This window comes from Aplidium turbinatum, chromosome 6 (genome assembly GCF_918807975.1).
Source record: "Aplidium turbinatum chromosome 6, kaAplTurb1.1, whole genome shotgun sequence".
NCBI lineage: Eukaryota > Metazoa > Chordata > Ascidiacea > Aplousobranchia > Polyclinidae > Aplidium > Aplidium turbinatum.
In genome coordinates this window covers 4,665,126-4,685,595 of record NC_137477.1, presented here as the reverse complement: position 1 = coordinate 4,685,595, position 20,470 = coordinate 4,665,126, and the positions used below count along the sequence as shown (strand labels likewise).

General features: G+C 40.2%; 2 protein-coding genes across 2 annotated transcripts in view; one reads left to right on the top strand and one right to left on the bottom strand.

The window, feature by feature from the left end:
- The first annotated feature begins 3,337 nt into the window (after positions 1 to 3,337).
- On the top strand, positions 3,338 to 10,558 carry LOC145771898 (E3 ubiquitin-protein ligase Mdm2-like). The gene is made up of 8 exons (XM_082583654.1): positions 3,338 to 3,458; positions 4,664 to 4,762; positions 5,772 to 5,905; positions 6,156 to 6,234; positions 6,689 to 6,793; positions 7,095 to 7,244; positions 7,748 to 7,855; positions 8,459 to 10,558. Exons 1-8 carry the CDS (start codon positions 3,456 to 3,458, stop codon positions 9,050 to 9,052), a joined length of 1,272 nt encoding a protein of 423 aa, XP_082439780.1. The 5' UTR covers positions 3,338 to 3,455; the 3' UTR covers positions 9,053 to 10,558.
- A 2,227-nt stretch (positions 10,559 to 12,785) lies between these two features.
- LOC145772651 (uncharacterized) overlaps positions 12,786 to 20,470 on the bottom strand; it is a 33,798-nt gene continuing 26,113 nt past the window's right edge. Inside the window, exons 15-22 of the mRNA XM_082584518.1 lie at positions 20,119 to 20,247; positions 19,159 to 19,249; positions 18,629 to 18,786; positions 18,024 to 18,174; positions 17,401 to 17,529; positions 16,768 to 16,869; positions 15,731 to 15,906; positions 12,786 to 15,454 (exon numbers count right to left, since the gene is read on the bottom strand). Of these exons, the coding sequence (XP_082440644.1) occupies positions 13,906 to 15,454; positions 15,731 to 15,906; positions 16,768 to 16,869; positions 17,401 to 17,529; positions 18,024 to 18,174; positions 18,629 to 18,786; positions 19,159 to 19,249; positions 20,119 to 20,247 (2,485 nt within the window). The 3' untranslated portion in view covers positions 12,786 to 13,905. The remainder of the gene's footprint in view (positions 15,455 to 15,730; positions 15,907 to 16,767; positions 16,870 to 17,400; positions 17,530 to 18,023; positions 18,175 to 18,628; positions 18,787 to 19,158; positions 19,250 to 20,118; positions 20,248 to 20,470) is intronic.

Genomic DNA, 20,470 nt, shown 5'->3' with positions numbered 1-20,470 from the left:
AAAGAAATCCTACCACGGGCAAAACCATTTCAAGCGCAACGCACCAGGCCTTGCACGACTCACAAAAAAGATACAACTTGGCGATACGAATCAATGACGAAAACAAATAAAACAAACTAGCAAGCCAACTTGTAATCTGATTGAGAGAACGAATCCTGGTATCGGCAACCGGTGGGTTGTGGGCCGTGAGTGCCTTTAAATATTAATCAAAGGGATGGGCATTGGCCTACTGTCACTATTGTCGCAAATCACTCGGCCTACATTTCTGAATTAGCCCCCCTAATTTTTTTTCTGGGTGCGCTACTGCAGTCGATTGTCTCTCTGTTTTCCTCACTACCTCGGCTAGCAAACCTTTGATTTCTCTATATTGATTCAACGTCTGCTGATGTTTGAAGTAATATAAGCTTAAGTGGTTTTGCTAGCTGTGAAATGAACTGTTGCTCAGCAACGCCTGTAATGACCCTAATAACTGCTGGGAATGAAAATAAACGATTTTGCAGCAGAATGATTTTCACAAATGAACATTAAATTAGCTTTTGCGTAGTAGTTCTCATTCACAGGCTGAATCAACCGTTTTCAGTTGTTTTCTTAGACTATTGCTCAACTTGGATACTATTTCCTCGTCAGTCCTTTTTAGCGCACTCAGAAAAAAAATAGGGGGGGGGGCTAATTCAGAAATGTCGGCCGAGTAATTTGCAATAATCAACACTTTCAGTTTGTTTTTATTTCTGACCATCACAACGAAAACAATACAATATATGACAAACATAGCAGAGGTCTAAAAAAAGGTAGATCACATAATTAATTTTTCACGTTTACACTTTAAATTACGTAACTTAATTAGGCTACTTGCCTTTTTTTTTTAATCTGAAAGTGCTTTATATACCTGGATATACCTGATCACAGCGGTAAACCATAATCTCTTCGTGGGAAAATTGTAACATAAGATTCCCGAATCCGTTCGTCTGTATGTATCGTCCGAGAAAGAAACACTTCTTGAAACGTCTATTCAATAAGTGTATTCCTGTAAAATTAGCCCGCGGCTATCGAAATCGAGATGCAATGCCTTACACCTCTAAAAAACTGTCACTACGATACAGATTACTTGGATAAAAGACGGAGAATTTGTCCAGCTAGCAAGCACTAAATAAACCAGTTAAATGTGCGACCGACTTCCAACAAACAACTTCAAGAATGAATCAGAAAAATTTGTGATAACTCAAAGGCACGTCAGCAGTTAGCGCGACGCAACATTTCATGTTTAAACAGGTTTCAACTGAAACAGGTCTTACGAACGATGGCGCAATTTTGGCTCATGTTTTAGGAATTTCCATGACGTAATATTCAGTAGACTTGAACGGTTTTTATATGACGTTTGACCAGGCGAACAACCGTCTGGAACAATACCTCCACACAAACATGTTTTGCCATGAGATAACACATAATTCTTATTTCCAAATTCAAAACACTATTCATTCTACACTAAAAAACGCTACCAGTAGTTCAAAAATTGGTGTTCTAAATTATGCAATTCGAATTCACAAATAAAGAAATTCCTTGAGACTCATTGCATTATCTCTGTGTCATCGAATCATAGTTACGCCAGCAGCGGTTTCTGCTGTCATCTGGGGATAATAAACATTTAAAGAAAAAAACCTAAAACCCCTGCTAACCAGTATCGTAGCCAGGAATTGTGAAAGGGGGGGGGTTTTGACGGCCGGCGGGCGAAGCTCGACGGCGTTTTCGCAAAAAGCGACACCCAGCGACCGGGGGTCTGGGGGGCCTCCCCCAGAAAATTTTAAAAAATTACTTTGAATTTGGTGCATTCTGAGAGCATTTTCAAACAAAATGTGGGTATAAATATTCCTGTAAAATGGTGCTGTCCGGTGGCATGGCAAAATGATAAGATCATGTTTTCTTGGGCATTTTTTGGAAATAAAGCTAAGTTTCTATGTTTTCTTGTTGCTAATTGTTGGCTGAATTATTTGAATGTTTGGTATTGGCAAAACACGCTCTTTTAATGCAGTTTCGTTTAAAATTAGGCAAACTTTGTTTTAGAGACATAGAGACTGAAAGCATCATTCTCAATATCATGACGTCACAGGCGTGCCAAAGGGGGTGTTTTTAACCCCCAAAACCCCCCCCTTGGCTACGCCACTGCTGCTAACTAACTGGTATTTGTTTCGAAAACTAAAAGTTTTCGGCCACACCTGGCAAGGAATAAAGTTTTCATCTGGCAGCTCTTTATGCTTCAAGTCTGGACTTGCCCTTCAATTTTTTTCTGTGTGCATTCAACGCATTGTGCAATGTGCATCTTGGTTTGACGTTGTTCTTTGATGTGGTATCACTGGACTAAGTGTGCGTGCCTTTGATTTTGCGTTAAAATGTTAAATATCATTGGTACATCACTTCAAGAGGAAGAAAAAGTATTGAAATAGGTGTGATAAACTTTAGAAAAATTTTAGTGGGTAGAAGCAAAGGTTTTATCTGACAACTTTCGTGTTTGGTTTGGACTTGCCCTTGGTTCAGATCAGAGTTGCCAGTTCCACGATTTTCTACGGAGTTTAGCGAATTTTGTTTCGTAGTCGCGGAAAATTTTGCCTGCCGCGGGCTTCGTGCTGATTAATTTCGTTTTATTTCAAATCAAATGTCACAAAACTACTGTAATTCTCCCCTTTCAAGCAAAAACTTTCAACTGTTTTTGGAGTTGTTTCAAATTATGGATGGTTAGCTACTTTTTGATGGCAATTCGGCTGGAAATGTAAAAAATATCTGGAATCTCGATTGGCCTTGCTAAGTGCATCAAGATAATGTTGTTCTGTTCTTTGATCATTTGATGTGGATTCGGCTTGTTGTGTTGTGGCTTTATTCTGTAGCAGAGTTTAATTTTATTGACAAATTCTTTCAAGAGGAATAAAAAGTATTAGGATAAGAATGACTTATTTAGAGAAAAAAATACTGCTCCAACTGGTATGCCTTCCATTGTATGCTTGGCCTAGCCTAAAGCCAGGTTCTCGAGATGTTGATATGGCATCAAGTGTTACCGTAAGTGACCATATGTCCCTACTCATGTTGTAGTGTCAGCAAACCTAGGTCATTCTTATAACTGTATAATATTGTGAATATTTTGTAGTTGCTCGGTCACTTACCGGTAACTTTTATGATGTCTGTGACTGTTTTAGTTTTGTTTATTATTTTTGTCATATCTATTATACATAATATATATAATACAGTGGTGGAATCTGCTATTATAGCATCTAAGGATTACTAGTCCTAGGGATAAAAAATAATTGAATTCTATCCATAATATCACTTTCAAGTGATGTTGTTCCTTGTAGTTCATAGATAGCTTGATGATTGATAGACGTTTACAAAATTTTGTTCAGTATTTAATCTAGGACGATTGTAGAAGGTAGGATTATACAAGAAATTAGCCTCTTGCTTTAAGAAAGATAATGGTAAGTTAATTTTATTTTTTTATGACAGTAGCTTAATTTTATTTTTTAGGCTGTGGCTATATTTACACTATATAGTGTTATAATGGCCTCAATAGTGTTGCCAGATAAGGAATTCTGCCCTGATTTGAGAAAAATTTAAAGCTGTTGAAAACAAAAACTTGTATTTTGGAAATTTTTTTAGTCCTGGGCAATCTTAATCTTATTCCTAACTCTAACCCTTACCTTAACCCTTCCTAACTTTAATCCTAACTCTGGCAACACCTGATTGTAACCATAGCATTAAGTGTGGAAAAATAGCCACTTTCTATTTTTCAATAAACCAGTAGATATGGTACATAGCACTATACATGTGTTTTCTATTAATTCACTCTTAAAAAGGAAAATTGATTTCAAACTGCTTTTGTCATGTATCAATTACAGTACCGTAGCTTGCAAAATAAGCAAAACATCATTCATCGCTTTATTAAAACTCACAAATATACTGCATGGCAGTCATGAATGTTGCAATGAAAATCTGTCATCGACGCAACTGCAAGCATGGTTAATAAGATATTTTGCATGTAACAACAATACTTATGCCGCCATAAGATTTGACCACTTTCTTTTACTGCGCTACTTTAATTTGAATCCTCGTACTGGATAACAACAATGCTCCAGAGCATGGCTTCCTTAAATTTAAAATTATTGCGCTCCATGATTGAATCAATCACTTAGGTCATGGGGCTTGTTAGATCTTGGCAGAAAATGCTTGATCCATTTTCTAAACCAGAGTTATTCATTAACCCAAAAGAGTGACTTCAACCTGATAACAAACCAAAATGATAAAACCTCAGTGTTGCTGATTGCAAGCGCTCTGTCCAGAAATGAGGCTTTAACTATACTGCCTCTGGCTTTTTGTATGAATGCAGTACTTCAGAAGACACAGTTAACCATTAGTTAAAGGTCCTCTTCAAACAGATTTATTCTCATCTTGACTTGTATGATGTATTGAACAAACTCAAAGCACTAGATATAATGTGTTTACAAGTACAAGGTAGTATCATTGCCTCAATATCTACTAGTTCAAAAACAGCCCTTTAAATATTTTACTTAAGAGATATGCTTGTCATCTTTGTTTTACTCTGAAGGTTGTTGTCACAATGTTATTTCAATTTACAGGACACCAAGTTTTGAAGTGTACAAAATAAACATATTTTTTGTTTTAGGCATCTTCATCATCGCAAGCATTTTTTGACACGACTCCAAAGCTTTTAGCTGTGCTGCAAATAGGTGGAGCAACTGGGCAGTTGTTTACTGCCTCCCAGGTTTGTGGAATTTAATAATAGTGATGAAAATTGTTTCAAACAACCAAGGAATAAGTTTGTTAGTCAAGTTTGAGTTTATAATGTAATTACCATAAAATAATATATATAATAACATTGTGTTTTTTATGTTTTATATGCCATACTGCTCAGGCCTCTAATGTCCTTTATTTTTCTTGCAACCAAGCATAGCCTACCAGAGCTTCTTTTCAGCGGCCAAATTCTCGCGCCCAGCAGCGAAAATAAAAAGATTCATGTTTTTAAAATTTCATTAATTGATATCGTGTTTTTGCGTTCACTCAGGTAAGAAAAACGTAAACAGTTGTATTTGCCCAAACAGCAGAATCCGTCATTTTTACATTGATTCAACGTCTGCAGACATCTGGCGTATCAGATTGACAGACATATATATTTAACTGAACAAATGTTGGTTTATGGAAGCCGGTTACCAAACATGGCCTACCGACACAGTTAGTTTCGGAGGCCATGTTACCGTAACGGCTTCTCGATGGCCATGCCCACGATAACTGCCAGAAGCTTAGAGGCCTGCTGCTTATGGAAGTAATGCTTCGCAATTTAATTCTGTATTTTTAAATTGGGTGTTGGCTGTTGGCGTAGTGTAATAAGAAAGCAAAAACTGGAGCATCCCTGTTTCACTGGTAAAATTTTTGAAAAGCGGGCACCTTGCAGACAAGAACAAACTCCTCTGAAACAATTTAATGACAAGACAGAAACAATCGTCCATGCAACATATAATATTTGGTCTAGTTATTTACCTGAGGCCGTCGATGCCTGGTTCAGGCAAGGCAATTGAAGAAGAAGTTGGTGTAGTGAAACTGTTGCCATTTCATTGGAATGTTGTAAATTCAAATAAATTTATCAAAGGCCATTTCTGAGCACAATTACTTTTGATCTATCTTACTGGTATTATCATTTAGTCATTTTTTTTCTTTTGAAAATGAGAAAATAAATTTTATACAATCGTGTACAATAACTGTAATATCCTTTTTAGGTAGTTGCTTTTCTTGGGAAGTATATTGAAAAAAAGAAGTTATACGATCCCGTCAATAAGCGAATCATCCGGTGCAAGGATGACTTACTAGGCGAGGTTTTCCAAGTTGATGAGTTCATTGTCAGTGACTTCAAGTAAGACTTCACCTATTTCCTAGCAATCTGCAAACTGAAGTAACCAATTTTCAAACATGATGATTAAAGTTGAAAAGAAATATACATCCCGAGTTTAGCAGCAGCAACCTTGTTGATTGTTGAATCCCGTTTGCAACACCAGCTGTTCAAAGGTTAATTATTGCCATTTTAACATAATCTTAAGAAAAAACAAATAAAAACCTAAAAAAAGCAAAAACTTTATGCTTTATTTTGTGTTTTCTATCTCCAGAAACTTGTGGAGATATTTGTACCCTTGTTTGCGTGAGGCAACGCCAAGAGAAGTTAAGGTGAACCAACTTGAGCCGAAGGTACACAACGCAAAAGTTTTGTTTAGGAATAACCGTGTCGTCTGCTCTTTCCGCCATACTTTGTATTTAGCTGAACAAAAAACACCAGGCAAACTGTATACATTAAATTGCATTTTTATTTTTTTACATCTTCACTTCACAAGTTTGTTTATTTGCACCATGCCACTGTGTTCGGTGTTAACTTCTGGTTCGATTTTTCGTCAAATCAGACTTTAAATAAAATTCTTGTGAATAGTCTTCATACTTTTTACTGAGAATGTCGATTAAAACGCTTGTATTTTGTTGACTTGTGTCATATCACGTGATAATAGTTGTAACTTAACCTTAACCCACAATAGCTTATTCCCAGACAGTAAATCAACCTTTTTTTCACATTGATTTGCTGTCTGGGTTACTACAACAAGTATCTTGTTTGATAGTACTGCAATTTAAAACAACCCTTAATTTGTTTTAGGAGGGGGAAAGTAGCAGTGGAGCGGAATTACCGTGGTGGTATTATGTCAAACGTAATAAAAGTGATGCCAACCAAAGCCAGACAACCGGAAAAGACAGTTATGCTGTATGTTGAGATTTTGTCCAGTGTAAAATCTTATACATTCCTGGCCTTGTGCAGTGATTTTCTAAAACGAAACTGATTAAAGTTATGTGCCATAAACCAATATCTTTTCATTCGAGTCAGTTAGTTTTCAGAAAAAGCAGCTTTCCAGCAAAAGTTATGGGTTCAACACCCTACCAAAGCATGCTTGTTTTTTAAGATTGTGTAGAAATTTTCACGACCCTAAATAGAAAGTCTAAACGTCAAACTTGTGTCCGGGACACGATTTTCAGACCTTCACGCTAACGCATGACTTCCATTGCAGGACCGCGACACGGTTGGTGTAAGGGACACGGAGTATGAGGATAGTGACCACGATGACCGGGACTACTTCCATGAGGAGTACGAACCCGTCAGTGAGTCCGACTCTAACGCAACAGAGCCAGTGACTTCAGACGACGAAGACACCACTGCTGTACGTACCAGGCTACTTTACCAACGAAGAAAAGTTACTGGTTAAACTATTGGAAACTTTGTCTTGTAATTTCCTGTAGTGGTTTTTATAAGATTCGATCTGTGATTTATCTTTGCTTGCTATAAACCAACTGGATAAGGCTTTAGCAATTTCATGTCTTGAAGTTCGTTTTTTGGAACAGAGTTACAAAGAAAATGTATTTTTATTTTAAGATAGAAGTGTTCTTTGTATATTCTACCTGTTAATGGGTGCAGAATGCGAGGGTTGTATTAGAGCAGCAATTGAAAACGCTCATTGTTTAAAATTGTGATCGCTTATTTAGTCGAAAGATAACTCAGACAGCAAATGAGTCGTTTTTCACATTGATTCAACGTCCACTGACGTAAAAGCAACTGATTTGCTGTCTGGAAAGATTATTAGCAAATAAACAAAGTAAAATGGCTTCGAAGCCTGAAACATTACGCTGACTACCTAGTTATTCACATAGTTTTTTTTTCATATAGTCCGAAATCGAAAGCCTGCAGCAGTTTCAACAATTTGATGATGATGATGACGACGACGACGATGATATTACTACTGACTTCAGCATTGATTCCGACATAGCTTTAGAGGTAAGGTGAAGGTGGTCCTATACTAGGTTACTGAGCATCGGGGAATGAGAAGGTTTTCATTACACTCAGCCATCGGCACTAACGAGAGTATTGTGGCCAGCTCCTTTCTCTCAGCTGCCGCGCCCTTCCTTTAGCAACCACGCCCACCCAATTTTTACATCTTAGGTAGAGGTGAACGGTGTTTATTAACAATCAGCTTAGGCCAGGTGCCGAACTAGGTTTGCATAATCATTGGAAAGCCAACGTCTTATCTTCTGCGTCACCCCACCGCTTTGGCTGTGTCGAATACTTTTGTGATTACACTTTTACAAAACTTTGAAGTTTTATAAAACGATTATGCTGCGTTTGTATTTTACATTTCAAGATATGCATTTGAAGAAATTGTAGCACGGTCTGAAAAATACTGAAGTCGTATCCGGTTAAAAGGAGAACTAAAGAGCCATAAGATGCACTTATTGTCATGTTGTGAAGTAAACACGAAGGTTAAACTATTTGCTTTCCCGCCCGCAATCACAAACTTCGCTGGCACCATGAATATTGAATATGTCTGTCTGGATGCGACCAAAAAGGGGCTGCAATAAATTTTTATTTCTACATACTCAGGAGTACTGGAAGTGCAGTGAATGCCGAATAAAGAACCCTCCCACTGTTGGTTATTGCGAACGGTGCTGGAAGATGAGGAAAGGTTGGGTCAAGCAGAACGAGACCGATCTACATCGTAGCTTTACCGACCCTTGTACGTCCACGGCCATGGACAGTGTCAACCAGGGCCTCGATATCCCGGATGGAAAAAAAAGTGACCACGCCCCTCCAAGCGAGTGCAGCACTCAATCAACTATCACCCCAAGTTTACCCTCATTCATGTCCCCCCAAAAACACAAGTTAGATGATAAATCGACTGATGCATCAATGGGAACGGAAGCGAAAAAGATGCACTTAGATCAGCCAGAGACGAGCGTGGATTCCCAGATGTCTGGTTCCTTTTCCTTGACCAGCAGTTCCAATGACTCTTCTGGAGGGCCTGGCCTCTGCAACATATGCCGGAACAATCCTAATGATGCCGCAATCATTCACGGCAAGACGTCGCATCAGTTCTGTTGCTTCCGGTGCGCGAAACGTCTGAAAAAACGCGGTAAAAATTGCCCAGTATGTCGACAAGAAATCATATTTATTGTGCGTAACTACATTGTTAACTGACATCCTACCACTTATTTTGCACGTACGGTAGCATGTGGACGAGAAATGGAAAAAGATCGTGTAACAGTGTTGCCAGATACGGAAAACTGTCCCCAAATTATGAAAATCGTTGGGCACAATAAAATTTGGAAAAGTTTGAGGATCTTGGAAGAGCCTTGGTCTGGAAATCTGGGTCTTGACAGTAAAGAACTTTTTGAGATCACTTTGATGTGGGCGGAACACACTCAATTGCGATTAAATAGCGCTGGTGAAACGAATTGCGGCTGGGAAATTTTCGAAGCACTTGTAAAATTTCATTTGGCGGGGTTTGGCAATACTGTTGCAGGATTTCATTACTGGTTTTTATGTGACAATCCTAGTTTTATACAGAAAACAACAAGTAAGCCCGATATTCCAGATATGAGAAGTTTCTCTTAGAAAAACCTCTTCGTGAGCATCGTATTGAAAGTAGAATCAAGTTGCTTATATTTAAGTAATTATTATCATATCTTCACCTTTGCTGGTGAATACTCTGAATTTATATTTCTGTGAACCTATTTAACAGTTAAAGTTATCAATTAACTAATTGCATCATAGACAGCACTATGTCGATACCGTAAACTGATATTTTGCGACCAAGCCCACATGAAGTTGTATCAGTCCACTCGTTTGTCTTGAGAACTCTCTGCCTTATTGGTTGAAATCTATCTGATTGCCCACAATAATCTGCAATTTATAAATTTTTTCACCGTGACTGAAGTGTGTTCAAATACGTGATTTTCTTATTGTTTTCGTTCACCTTATATCAAAGCAAACAAACAATCAAGCAATCAAGCAAACATCAAAGCAAACAAACAATATCACTTGCCATAGCATCGCAGTGGTCTGGAAAAAGGTACAAGCGACAAAACGCAAACGTTAAACTGTAAAAAATGATTTACTACATACAGGGATGTTGACACGTCTATCAAAGCACAAAATCCCCACTGATTGTATCGGCTGTGATGCTCGATCCTATTTCTTTCGATTACGTGTTAAAGGGATACCCCCATTCTTTTTTCTTGTACGGTACCTCTTTCATTGCCAACATTTTTTCACAAAAAATATTTTTCGTGTCTATTTCACAACTCACTTCAACGCTGTTACTGAACCAAATGTTTTCACTCCTTATTCTCGTTCATTTACGTCCCATTCGTCAACTTAACTTTACTTTTCGCCACATTCGCTGAGCTCCATTTTTTCATCTTCTATTCACATGAATTCAACGTCTGTTGAGTAGTTAACAGATTTACTGGTTAGATAAGGCTGTGTTTTTTTTACGTATCAGTTGCGTTGTCATTGAAATTGAGCGACAATTTTGTGCGTTTTTAAATTTTGTATTCTTTGAATTTCTTCATTTCAAGATTATATTTCTGTGGTGCGCCATTTTGCTGCTAAACAGGTAGTTTTTACTTGTTTTAGCGCCGTTAATGAAGTCAGTCGTGCTGACTGACGAAACGTCGGGAATAAAGCTGTCTATCATTTTCATCATCTTTTGGTCGTCTAGTGTGCAGCCACTAGAAGAACGCAAGAAACTATTGAAATAGTTTTAATGTATTTTTGGTGTATGGGATTTCATGAGAGGTAGCACCTCTGTTTCTACCAGTCGCACATCCCTGATGTGGGTGGAGAGGTTTCCACTGAAATCCTAAGTCTCACTTATGGCTCCTCGTAGTTGGTAATGCACACCAACGGCCACACCCTGGTAACGGCTCGACTGCCGGATTGCGTTTGGCATGTTTTATTGGCAAGTCAATCCCATGAAGTGCATGGACTGGAGAGGCAAGTGAACCCACTAATAGGGTCAATGGCTCATCCTTGCTTTTCCCCCCCAGTCGATATTTAGTTTGAATCAAAGGGATGGGAAAAGGAAGAAGCGTTGGTAAGTAACTGTGGCTCACTGCGGAGGGATGGACTCCACTACTTTCCATTCTTTAGACCAGGGGTTTTCAATCTTTTTTCCACCGGGACCCCCTCAGAAAATCAACGTTAATTTTTCAATGCCATTGGATACGATACTGAGAAATCTATATTTTGCGTAGGATTCTAAATTATCTTGCTTTTTTGCCAAAGCGTGAAAATTGGTTAACTTTAGTCTGCGCAAAGCAACGTACCACAACTAGGTGAAAATATCGAGTGCTTTTCTATTGTCTTGCCTTGCAACGACTGATAGTTTAATAAACAATTGAGCAACGCATTTTACGACTGCTTTCCATTCAGCGGCACGTAGTGAATGGAATAATTCCCTGGCAACAACACTCAACGATCGGAAAACTTCACTCTTCCAATCTCGGTAACCGGCCCTGCGTGAAGACTGAAGAGCCTCTACAAGTATGCGAAACTACCAGGAATAACCAATCAAGGCTTTGTCAGTCCGAGGATAAAGATTCAAAACCAAACCAACCAACAATAGAATAATCTCAGGTTGAGGAATGGCCGACTGCGAAAAAACAGTTTTCAATTTTTACTGGTAAAAAAATAGACCTCGCACAATATCCAGTTGACCACACTCAGGGCCGGATTTCGCTGATGGGGGGCCCGGGGCACTTTTAAATCGTGCAAAATAAATTTTCGCGCCGACGGCGCAAAAAACCACGTCTACGGTAGCATTAATCCAACACTGCACAGCATTTTGCAGAAACTTCAAAGGCTGAAAAAAATAACACAAAATCACATTTTTTCCACGTCGGGGGGCCTTCAAAAGGGGGGCCCGGGGCACCTGCACTCTCTGCCCTACTTAAATCCGGGCCTGACCACATTATCTTTCGATTAAGCTGTAATAATCGCGACGTGGTAGCTTGATGTAACCTACAGCAAGCTACTCAAGTGGGAAAGAAAAAAATAAATTTCCTTCTCTTACATTTTATGGAAATAATCTTCGAGAACGTCCTTAGAAGCGTTGGCTCAACAACATCCGGGAAGATCTGCGATTGGAAGATTTGGTTCGGTCGACCCTCAGGATCGGGTGGCATGGAGAAATGCCATCAGACATTCGTTGGCGTCCAACCCTCGCAATGCGGGGAACAATAGACGTTAAATCCTAGAGATAGATATTTTTTGCTTCATCGGTATGCGTATGAGCAGATCTTTCCAGGCTAGATTGGAGGGCAGGAAATCATCAGCCACTCAACAGTCTCGTCAATCCAGGGTCCTCAGACCATGCGTGCCGTGTGGAGGCCGATGGGTTAGGCCTACCCAGTGGTGGATGACATGGTCTGCGGTCTGTTCAGTGGCACCACACTCGCATTCTGGTAAAGGAGCCAGGCCCCACTTGTGCATGTCCGAACGAAAGCGGCTGACGCCAGTTCGCAGGCGATTAAGCCTGACCCACGCAAGCCTTGCGGGGGACATCCCCGGTAGACGGGATCGGCGTCGGGTATGAAGTCACGGAGCGTGGATGTGTGGTTTTGCCACTCCTTGTTCCACATGTGGTTAGTCCAGTGTTTCGCACTTAAACCAAGTTCTTCTTCGTTCTTAAGTAGTTGTTGTGCGGCAGGCACAAAGGGGCGTCTTGACTTCAGCCGCTGCTTTATAGGTGATGGTCGCTTGAATGTTGCATGGAGGGGATGGTCGGGGCCCAGAGCGCGGCGAGCGAGAGAAATCATGGCTCCTTTACGGCGAAGCTCAGCGGATTTTTTGCTTCGAAATGGGAGGATTAAACAGACTTCTTTTCAACGACAAATGAAAGTAGTCGTGCAACACAAAATCGTTTGTCAAAATACAGTTTAATCAATAGAAACGCCAGATCAAAAATTCATAATGTACTATTATGAAACCGAGCTGTTCAAATAATTCACGTTAACGTTTCCACTAGTGGAAAGTCATTCGTGTGGTAATATTTTGTCATTTGTCCGGATTGAAATGCATGTCATATCCAATAGGATGGCTTCCATTTGATTTCAGTAAAACAACTGAACCGACAAATTTACGTTTTAATGCGCAGAAGTAGAATTCAGTTTATTGCGACCAAGGGTGTTGTTTTTGATAAATCCTGTATTACAATATCCACATGTTTCTAACATTGATTCCATTGCCAACTGATCTGTAGTTAAAACAATAATCCTGCAGCAAGTTGACTGTTGAATGATGCAAATCGATCGTTCGAGCTACAGCTGACATAACTTTCATTCTTTCATTAAATCTACAATTCGTAAACAGGGATTGCAATCTACACACGGCGTTCAATATGGTAAAAACACTTAAAATCAGATGACTGCAAATCCCAGTAAAGTGGTTTCAACCAAATAGCAAAATACGTCTGCAGACGTTGAACCAATGTAAAAATGACGGATTTCGCTGTCTGGGCAAGTACACGAAGGACCAAGAATCTACGTCCAGTCGTCCATAGTTGTCCAGGTAGTGGACCACAAAGTGGTCGTGAAACCGTGAAAACATTGCAATTTCGGAAAGATATGAAGTATAGCACGTTCGAACCTCAAGGTAGACATTTTAGATTATGGGGATGCGAAACTGCATCCGCTTTTAACTTATCCGCCACACGGGAAGGGTTACGATTTTTTCTGATTTACAAAATAATGTACTTTTTGTGGGTTATGTAAGAGAAGGGAAGTTGGTTTTGAAGTAATTTAAGGTTTTTCTGTTGAAATTAAGCCGGCAGCAAAGCGTAAAAAAACGCAATTAACCCTTCTGATGTGGGCGGAAAAGAGGAGCAACGCGTCCCATAATGTCTACCTCAAATGGAGGCTACAAAGTTCACTCTGGCCAATTTTAACTGGACAGTAGAATAATAACAGATTACAGGCACAATAATAGGCCTGGCCAATAGAAGCAACTCTTTGCATTGCATTAAATATTAGGTCTTTTTCCCTTTTAGCTCAGGCATATAACTTCCTGAGTCCAAGGTCTGGTAACAAGTTGCGGATAATTCTCATTTTATCAGGCGGAAAAGACTTTAAATGCACCACACAAAAGCTGGGGAGATCAGTGGTGTAGGGCACTTTAATATGTGTAGGAATGTTCCAGTGGCTGTGAATGACGTAATACGAGGTCCGACTCAAAGGACCTGGCTTTCGTCTCTTCGTTAAGTCTCGTTCTTTGGGGAGCGGGCGTGATATCTTGGCGACCTTAGGCACTTTTCCTATGTTTTTCATTCGCTGTAATATCCCGCGCTGTTTTTTCGACATGGCGGTCCCTTGAGTGACACATCGCTTGGTGGAGATGCCAGAACCGGGGGAATCCATAGCGCGGTTGTTTTTAATCTCTTTGACCTTGGGTGAGTCAACTTCTTTTCTCTTCTTCAGGATCAACGGTGGAACATGGCGAGTTTCTTCCTCTTCATCGGAAGAAGTGCTGGATTCAGAGGAAAGATATCTTTGCATATTGGAAAACAAATTCGAACTCGACCTGGGTGGAGTGGTTGGTTTGGGGTTAGGCCTCTCCTTCTGTTGAGCTTCTTTGGCCCGTTGATGAGGCTTCGGCTTCTGCGGAAGAAAGTCGTCAGCTGGAACTTTATCGAGGACCTTCTGGTTATGCTTAGGAGAATCGGTCCAGAAGGAAAGATCCTTTGTGTGGCCAAAATCACGACTCTCCTTAAGGAGGCTCATTTTCATTCGTTTGGCGTTTACAACATCTTGCACAGGACTAAAGCTTAAAGGCAACTTCTCAATTGAAGGAGCAGAGTGTTTTTCTCGTGCGACTGCTGGAGGGTTGTTGTTGGCCGCATCTTTGGGGTGAACAAGCTCTTCTGTCTTCTTCCTTTTTAATTTCTTTGGCTTCTTCTCAACATGAGTCTTCTCCGGTTTGCTTTCCGGAAGGTCTTCTTCTGTGGCTGTCTCCCCCTTGGTAAGAATACCAAGCAAGGAAGTGTAGCAAAACCTGCAGCTGTACCCCTTCAGCCCCCGGTTGATCTGGTGGCAGTTCGGGCACTTTACTTCTACCGACTTCCTCGCATGACACTTCGAGCATCGGAATAATGACGTCATTGGGTCACCGCACTGGGGGCAAAGCGTAGCTGGGGACGCTAGAGAGGGTGAGGTTAGCCCCGTATCGGACCCACTGGCCGGGGTGTCAGGTGTAGGGATTATACGGGATTTTGAAATGGTGAGTTTTAAACCTGATGAAGGTTTGTCAACCTTTGTTGTTGGCTTAGTTTGTTCGGAAGGTGACGAAATCATTTCGATTCTTTCAATGTTTGTCGTTGTTTCATTGCTCGTGGTTTGTTGCTTCTGTGGATTATCCACTTCTCTCTCCTCTCTAGCGGCAGTGCTTTCAACAGTCTCACTCCTCGTGGTGTCTGGACTCGTCTCAGACAGTTGAGCAACTTGCGGCTTTACCTCGGTAGGTGGCGGTAAAGCTTTTTTCCTTTCCGCTTTCTTTCCTTTTTTGACCGCTTCAAACACTCGTTGAATGATTCTCAAATACTCACTAAAAATATCAAAAAACATGTTTCAACAAAAGGTTGTTTGATAACAAAGTGGTTAGCTCCAGTTAAGCAACGGTATGAAATTGAAAGTCAAGTAGTTATTTTTTACGTAAAACAGACGATTCAAATAACCACCAGCGCGCAAATTGGCGACGCGTGAAAGTATGGAAAGCGTTTAAATGTGTTTCAGAAACGGCGAAACGCTTTTCCGCATCAAAGACGGCTTGTCACAATCTTACAAAAATAACTTGTGTGCAACAAGCAAGAGCTTGACTCACTGTCGCAGTTGGATGTTGGCGATGAAGTATCGCGTCTCGGAGATCATGTCTTCGACGCTCTGCTCGTCGAAGTTGCATTGAAGAAGTGTCGTCACAACTTGGACGACGAATGTGTCGAGGCAGCGCAACAACCGCTGGATGTCACTCTCTTCCTGCACGCTCAGCTCCTTCACCCACTGTCAAGATGCAATGAAAGATGATAATTGATGGTAATAATAACAATTTATTAAATACATATAATGTATTAAATTGATAATAATAATTTATTAAATACATATAATGTATTAAATTGATAATAATAATTTATTAAATATATAAATATATTAAATTGATAATAATAATTGACGGGTTGGTAGAACATTAAGTAGACAAATTAGATAGCTGTGGCTGAGTGTGGCAGTGTGGCTGCGTTCGTACATTGTCGTCATATGACGCGTTTGGAATAAAGTAAAAATGAGAAAAGGATAACGAACACATGCCAGGAGGTGGAATAATTTGAGAAGGAACTGAAAAATTAAAGACGCCAATGATAGAGAGGAATGGAGGATTCACGGCAGACAATTGGTCGACCTCTGGTGTTTCGGGGTGAAGATCACGCTTCTTTGAAACAAAATTAAGAGTTTTTAGGAAGCAAGGTGGTAAAACTTATTGCAGTATTGGTAACAAACGCCATAGGCGAAGAAAAGTAATAAAATAATATGATTTAATGTTTTTCTTCTTTCGTATGACACAGGATTGTTCAAATTTGAGGCCAGGTGATGAAAAGCCAGGTAATTGTAGCTTCATCCAGTGCTACTACACCATGCATTCCATTTGGCGTCTTGTAAACGGGACATACAAGAATGACATGGTCAGCAGTTTGTTTCTCCGCGCCGCATTCGCAGGCCGATGAGGGAGCCAAACCCCACTTGTACATGTTGAAATGGAAGCACACCATCATTCCAAGTGTCTTTCATAATGTTTAAATAGCATCAACCAAGTTGTGAAACACGCATTTGGAACGTAGTTGAAACCTCAGTGATTGTATTATGCCTCACCAATGAAAACTGTTCCAAGGTGTGCTCGACAATCTTATTGAGCTCAGTCTTCATGCCGCTCCGCTCCAATGCGCACCAGACCCTGGCCCATTCTTTCGGCATCTAGACACAACAAAAATTTTGTTTGAATAAAAATGATATGATAAAGCCACGCTTATGTGGCGAAAGCTTTAGAATAAATTTGAATTATTACTTATCACACTGTGCATCCCGGTACGACGTTCGAAAGGGTGCCGGTTCAAAACCGCCCAAGAACATGCGACTGTGTCTTTGGCAGGACACTTGAAAGCTGCCTTCCCGTCGACTTAATCTAAATCTTCAGCCGAGCGTAGGTAGGCTGGATACGTCAAAAACACTGCGCATCCATTTGGATGATTGATACATGATTAGCTCAAAGGAAAATAATTTCATGGACAACACGGACGGTCGGTTATTGGACTCAATCAACTGGATTTGTGACGTAATTCAAGCTTTAGCATGGAATCGCGTTTGCTGATGCTCGCATTGGTGGCTTCTGGATGCGTTTCCCAACTACTTTTCCAGACAGCAAATCAGTCGTTTTTTACATTGATTTAAAGTCTGTAAAGGTTGAATCAATGTAAAAAGAGATTTTATTGCTGTCGGGATACTCACCTTAGCAGAGCAGTGAGCACAGACCAACCACCTCAAGGTCTCATGTGCGCTTAGGTTGGAATACGCTTCCACAATGACAATCTTCTTCATGAGAAGTTCCTCTTGTGGAGTTTCTAGTATTTTGATGACCTGGAACACAACGCGAAAAGTAATGCAAGCAGCAAATCATGCGCAAGAAGGTCGTGGAAATAAAACTTCATGATAACTCGCTAGCAAAGTGAAGATAACCAGTTAACCACTACAGTATTACAGCGATGTAACCTTTACTGGACTAGATGCTCAGTTTGCAATTTTTTTGATCGTTCCCTACGTCGCACAGTGTCCCAAGGTGTTCCTGGTTGGCTAGTTGATTTATTTCGTTGAAAATTAAAGATAAATATTATTCGTTGCCTGTCGCGAGCACGTCTCCCGAGAAGGCGACCGCTTTTAGTTAGACAGAGGTCTTCAAATTTTTCTTTTTTAATGATGTGACTGAGAAATTTGAGTAGCCTTTGAGTTATACTGCTCAATTGTTCCTTATTTAAAACATCTGCAAGTACATCAATATAACAGCCAGCTAATTCACCATCTTCTTCGAACCCTCTCACTGACGCAATCAAACACGATTTTCGGAAAAGACGTACCTTTTCCATTATATCCAAGCAAGACGATCCGCCCTCGGAGCAAGCGTGGTTGTCGGTGTAGTGTACCATGATCGCGTTCACCAGGGGAGGGTAGCCATGCTTGGCGGCCTGAAAGAGGAGCTCAGCGGTTTCTTCTTGTTTCAAAAGATTCCTGCATCGAAAAATGGCGTCATTTAGATGCGTTCACCGGCTTCGATTCCCTGTCGGGACGATACTGGATGCACGATTGCACGTGATAAATAAACCGCCTTTGAAGGTATAACTATTATATTAATTTTGGAGAGAAAAGTAAAAGACGTACTTGGAGTTTGCATGAAAAATATACAATGAAGATGATAGACACATGAGTTATTGTGAAAAGAGGACAAAAAATTATAGGTGTGAGGAAGTGAGATGAGTAGCGGACATAAGCAAAGGCAGAGAACTAACTGTCATAAATTTGGCTATAGATTTTACAAACACTAAAAGCAAAGCTTGCCAAGCAAACTAAACAAAATAACCAAAGTGAACGTTCTAAGTCCAAAAGACAACCCTACAATAAGAAAACCACAACAGTGATTGAGCTCTTTTATGAAAAAGCATTACACCCTCTTATAGTCAATTACCTTTCGAACTTCTGTTGGTAGAGTAAGAAAATGTGGTTAAGGCTCATCTGCCACATAGAAGTTGGTAGGATCTTCTTATAGGAAGTAACATTCTTGATATTGACGTAACAACAAGCTTTCCCTATGGTCTCGCACAAAGGCAGCAGGCTGTCGTTTGCCTGGGAAGTACACAGATCAATGTTTGTAATTTTGATGACGCTGAAAATGTGCAAAGTACGTTGCACTTTTCTGATATTGTCGCTAAGTATCAGAGCACCCCAAGCTACTGCCTGGCTGGTTGGTTAGCCACTGCCTGGTGTTATCATCAATGGAGACTAGGACTTCCATATCATGGGTGGTCTGTACAGCAGGTAATCCTTGTATACCGAGGCCAATGCACAACCACAATGAACGACGAAATGCAATAAAGCTGCAATATGATTGCCCGTTTAAAGGAAGCTTTCTCACAGCTCCCAAACCCATGGTCTAGGCGTGGTTCAACCAAGCGAGCTTGACTGTGTATATGTATGGACGTATCCACGAACACTTACTTGCAAGTTCTTGTCGATGATTTTTTCTAGAACGACGTCATTAAGCCACTCCACTACTTGACTTTGATTCACAAGAGAGTCATTGATGACCCTGATGGCAATAAGGCGAGTTACGACGCAAAATAACATTTAGACTTCACAAAAGTTAACAAAGCTGTGTTGTTGCAGCTCAAACAGACAGAGGTTGCATTTGTAAGAGCTGTTCAATACTTGTGTGGTTTTTAAATTGATAAATTGAAGCTTTGATGATATAATAAACAAGTGGAATGTAGCCATAAGTAGTAGTAGTTTTGTTTGGCGTTGTTTTCACACTTGAAGCTCGCCGTCTTTTAGCTAACTTTCAAATATATTTCAGCATTATAAAAACTATGTTAAAACCACCGGGTAGTGCAGTCCATGGATATTGGATAGTCTATTTAAAGTCAAATGATCAGTCATAAGTATGATTCTCAAAACGATAACATTGTTATAACAAAGTGTCACGCCGAATGAGCAACATTCAATGACACGCACTTTCTCTTTCACCTGGGATACGACAATGTCAAGCTAAAACAAAATGCTAGGAGACACGGTAGCAACAACTCTATGCGTAATAGCGTATACCTACTACTGTGACGTTTGGCTTCGATCACCGCAAGCCCGCGCGAGAAACTAAATTAGTCTCGCGCTTGCCTTCAGATGATCTCACATTTTTTGTAAGTTACACGTTTCATTTTTTGACTACGTTGAGCAAAATTCATCAGTTTTGAGTTGGTTGAGTTACAGGACGGTTATTTATTTTTTTTGCTTATCACTAGAGAGAAGAAACTGAATTAATAAAACAAAAGTGTACAAATATTGTTTTTCTTCATTTTGCAAGGCGTTGAAAACTGAGACCGAAGAAAGAAAAGTGAACAAGTAGCCCGTTCGCGCACACTACGTACTAACGTACTTCCTACTGCGTACAGTGTGTCACCATACCTGGAGGCAAATCTTGAGATAACTTTCAAAACATATTGCATCATTGTGACGTTGCAGCTTGTCCAATTCGGGTCAATCCACTGGTGGAGGAAAGCGGATACGTCATGGAAAGTATTCTTCTTTATCAACCTGTGTAAGGAAATGTCAAAATCGGCCAAGCAAGCTCACTATACACACAAGTTTATTTGAAGATGGTGATCGTGGGGAGGTTGGCTAAAAGCTTTATTCGCCCCTCTCTCTGCGGGAGCTTGTACAAATGAAGTAAAAAAACAACAACTCAGGTTTACTATTGCAAGTCTATTCAAGTATGACAATTATTGATGACTCTGTGTTTGTGTATCGCGACGAACGC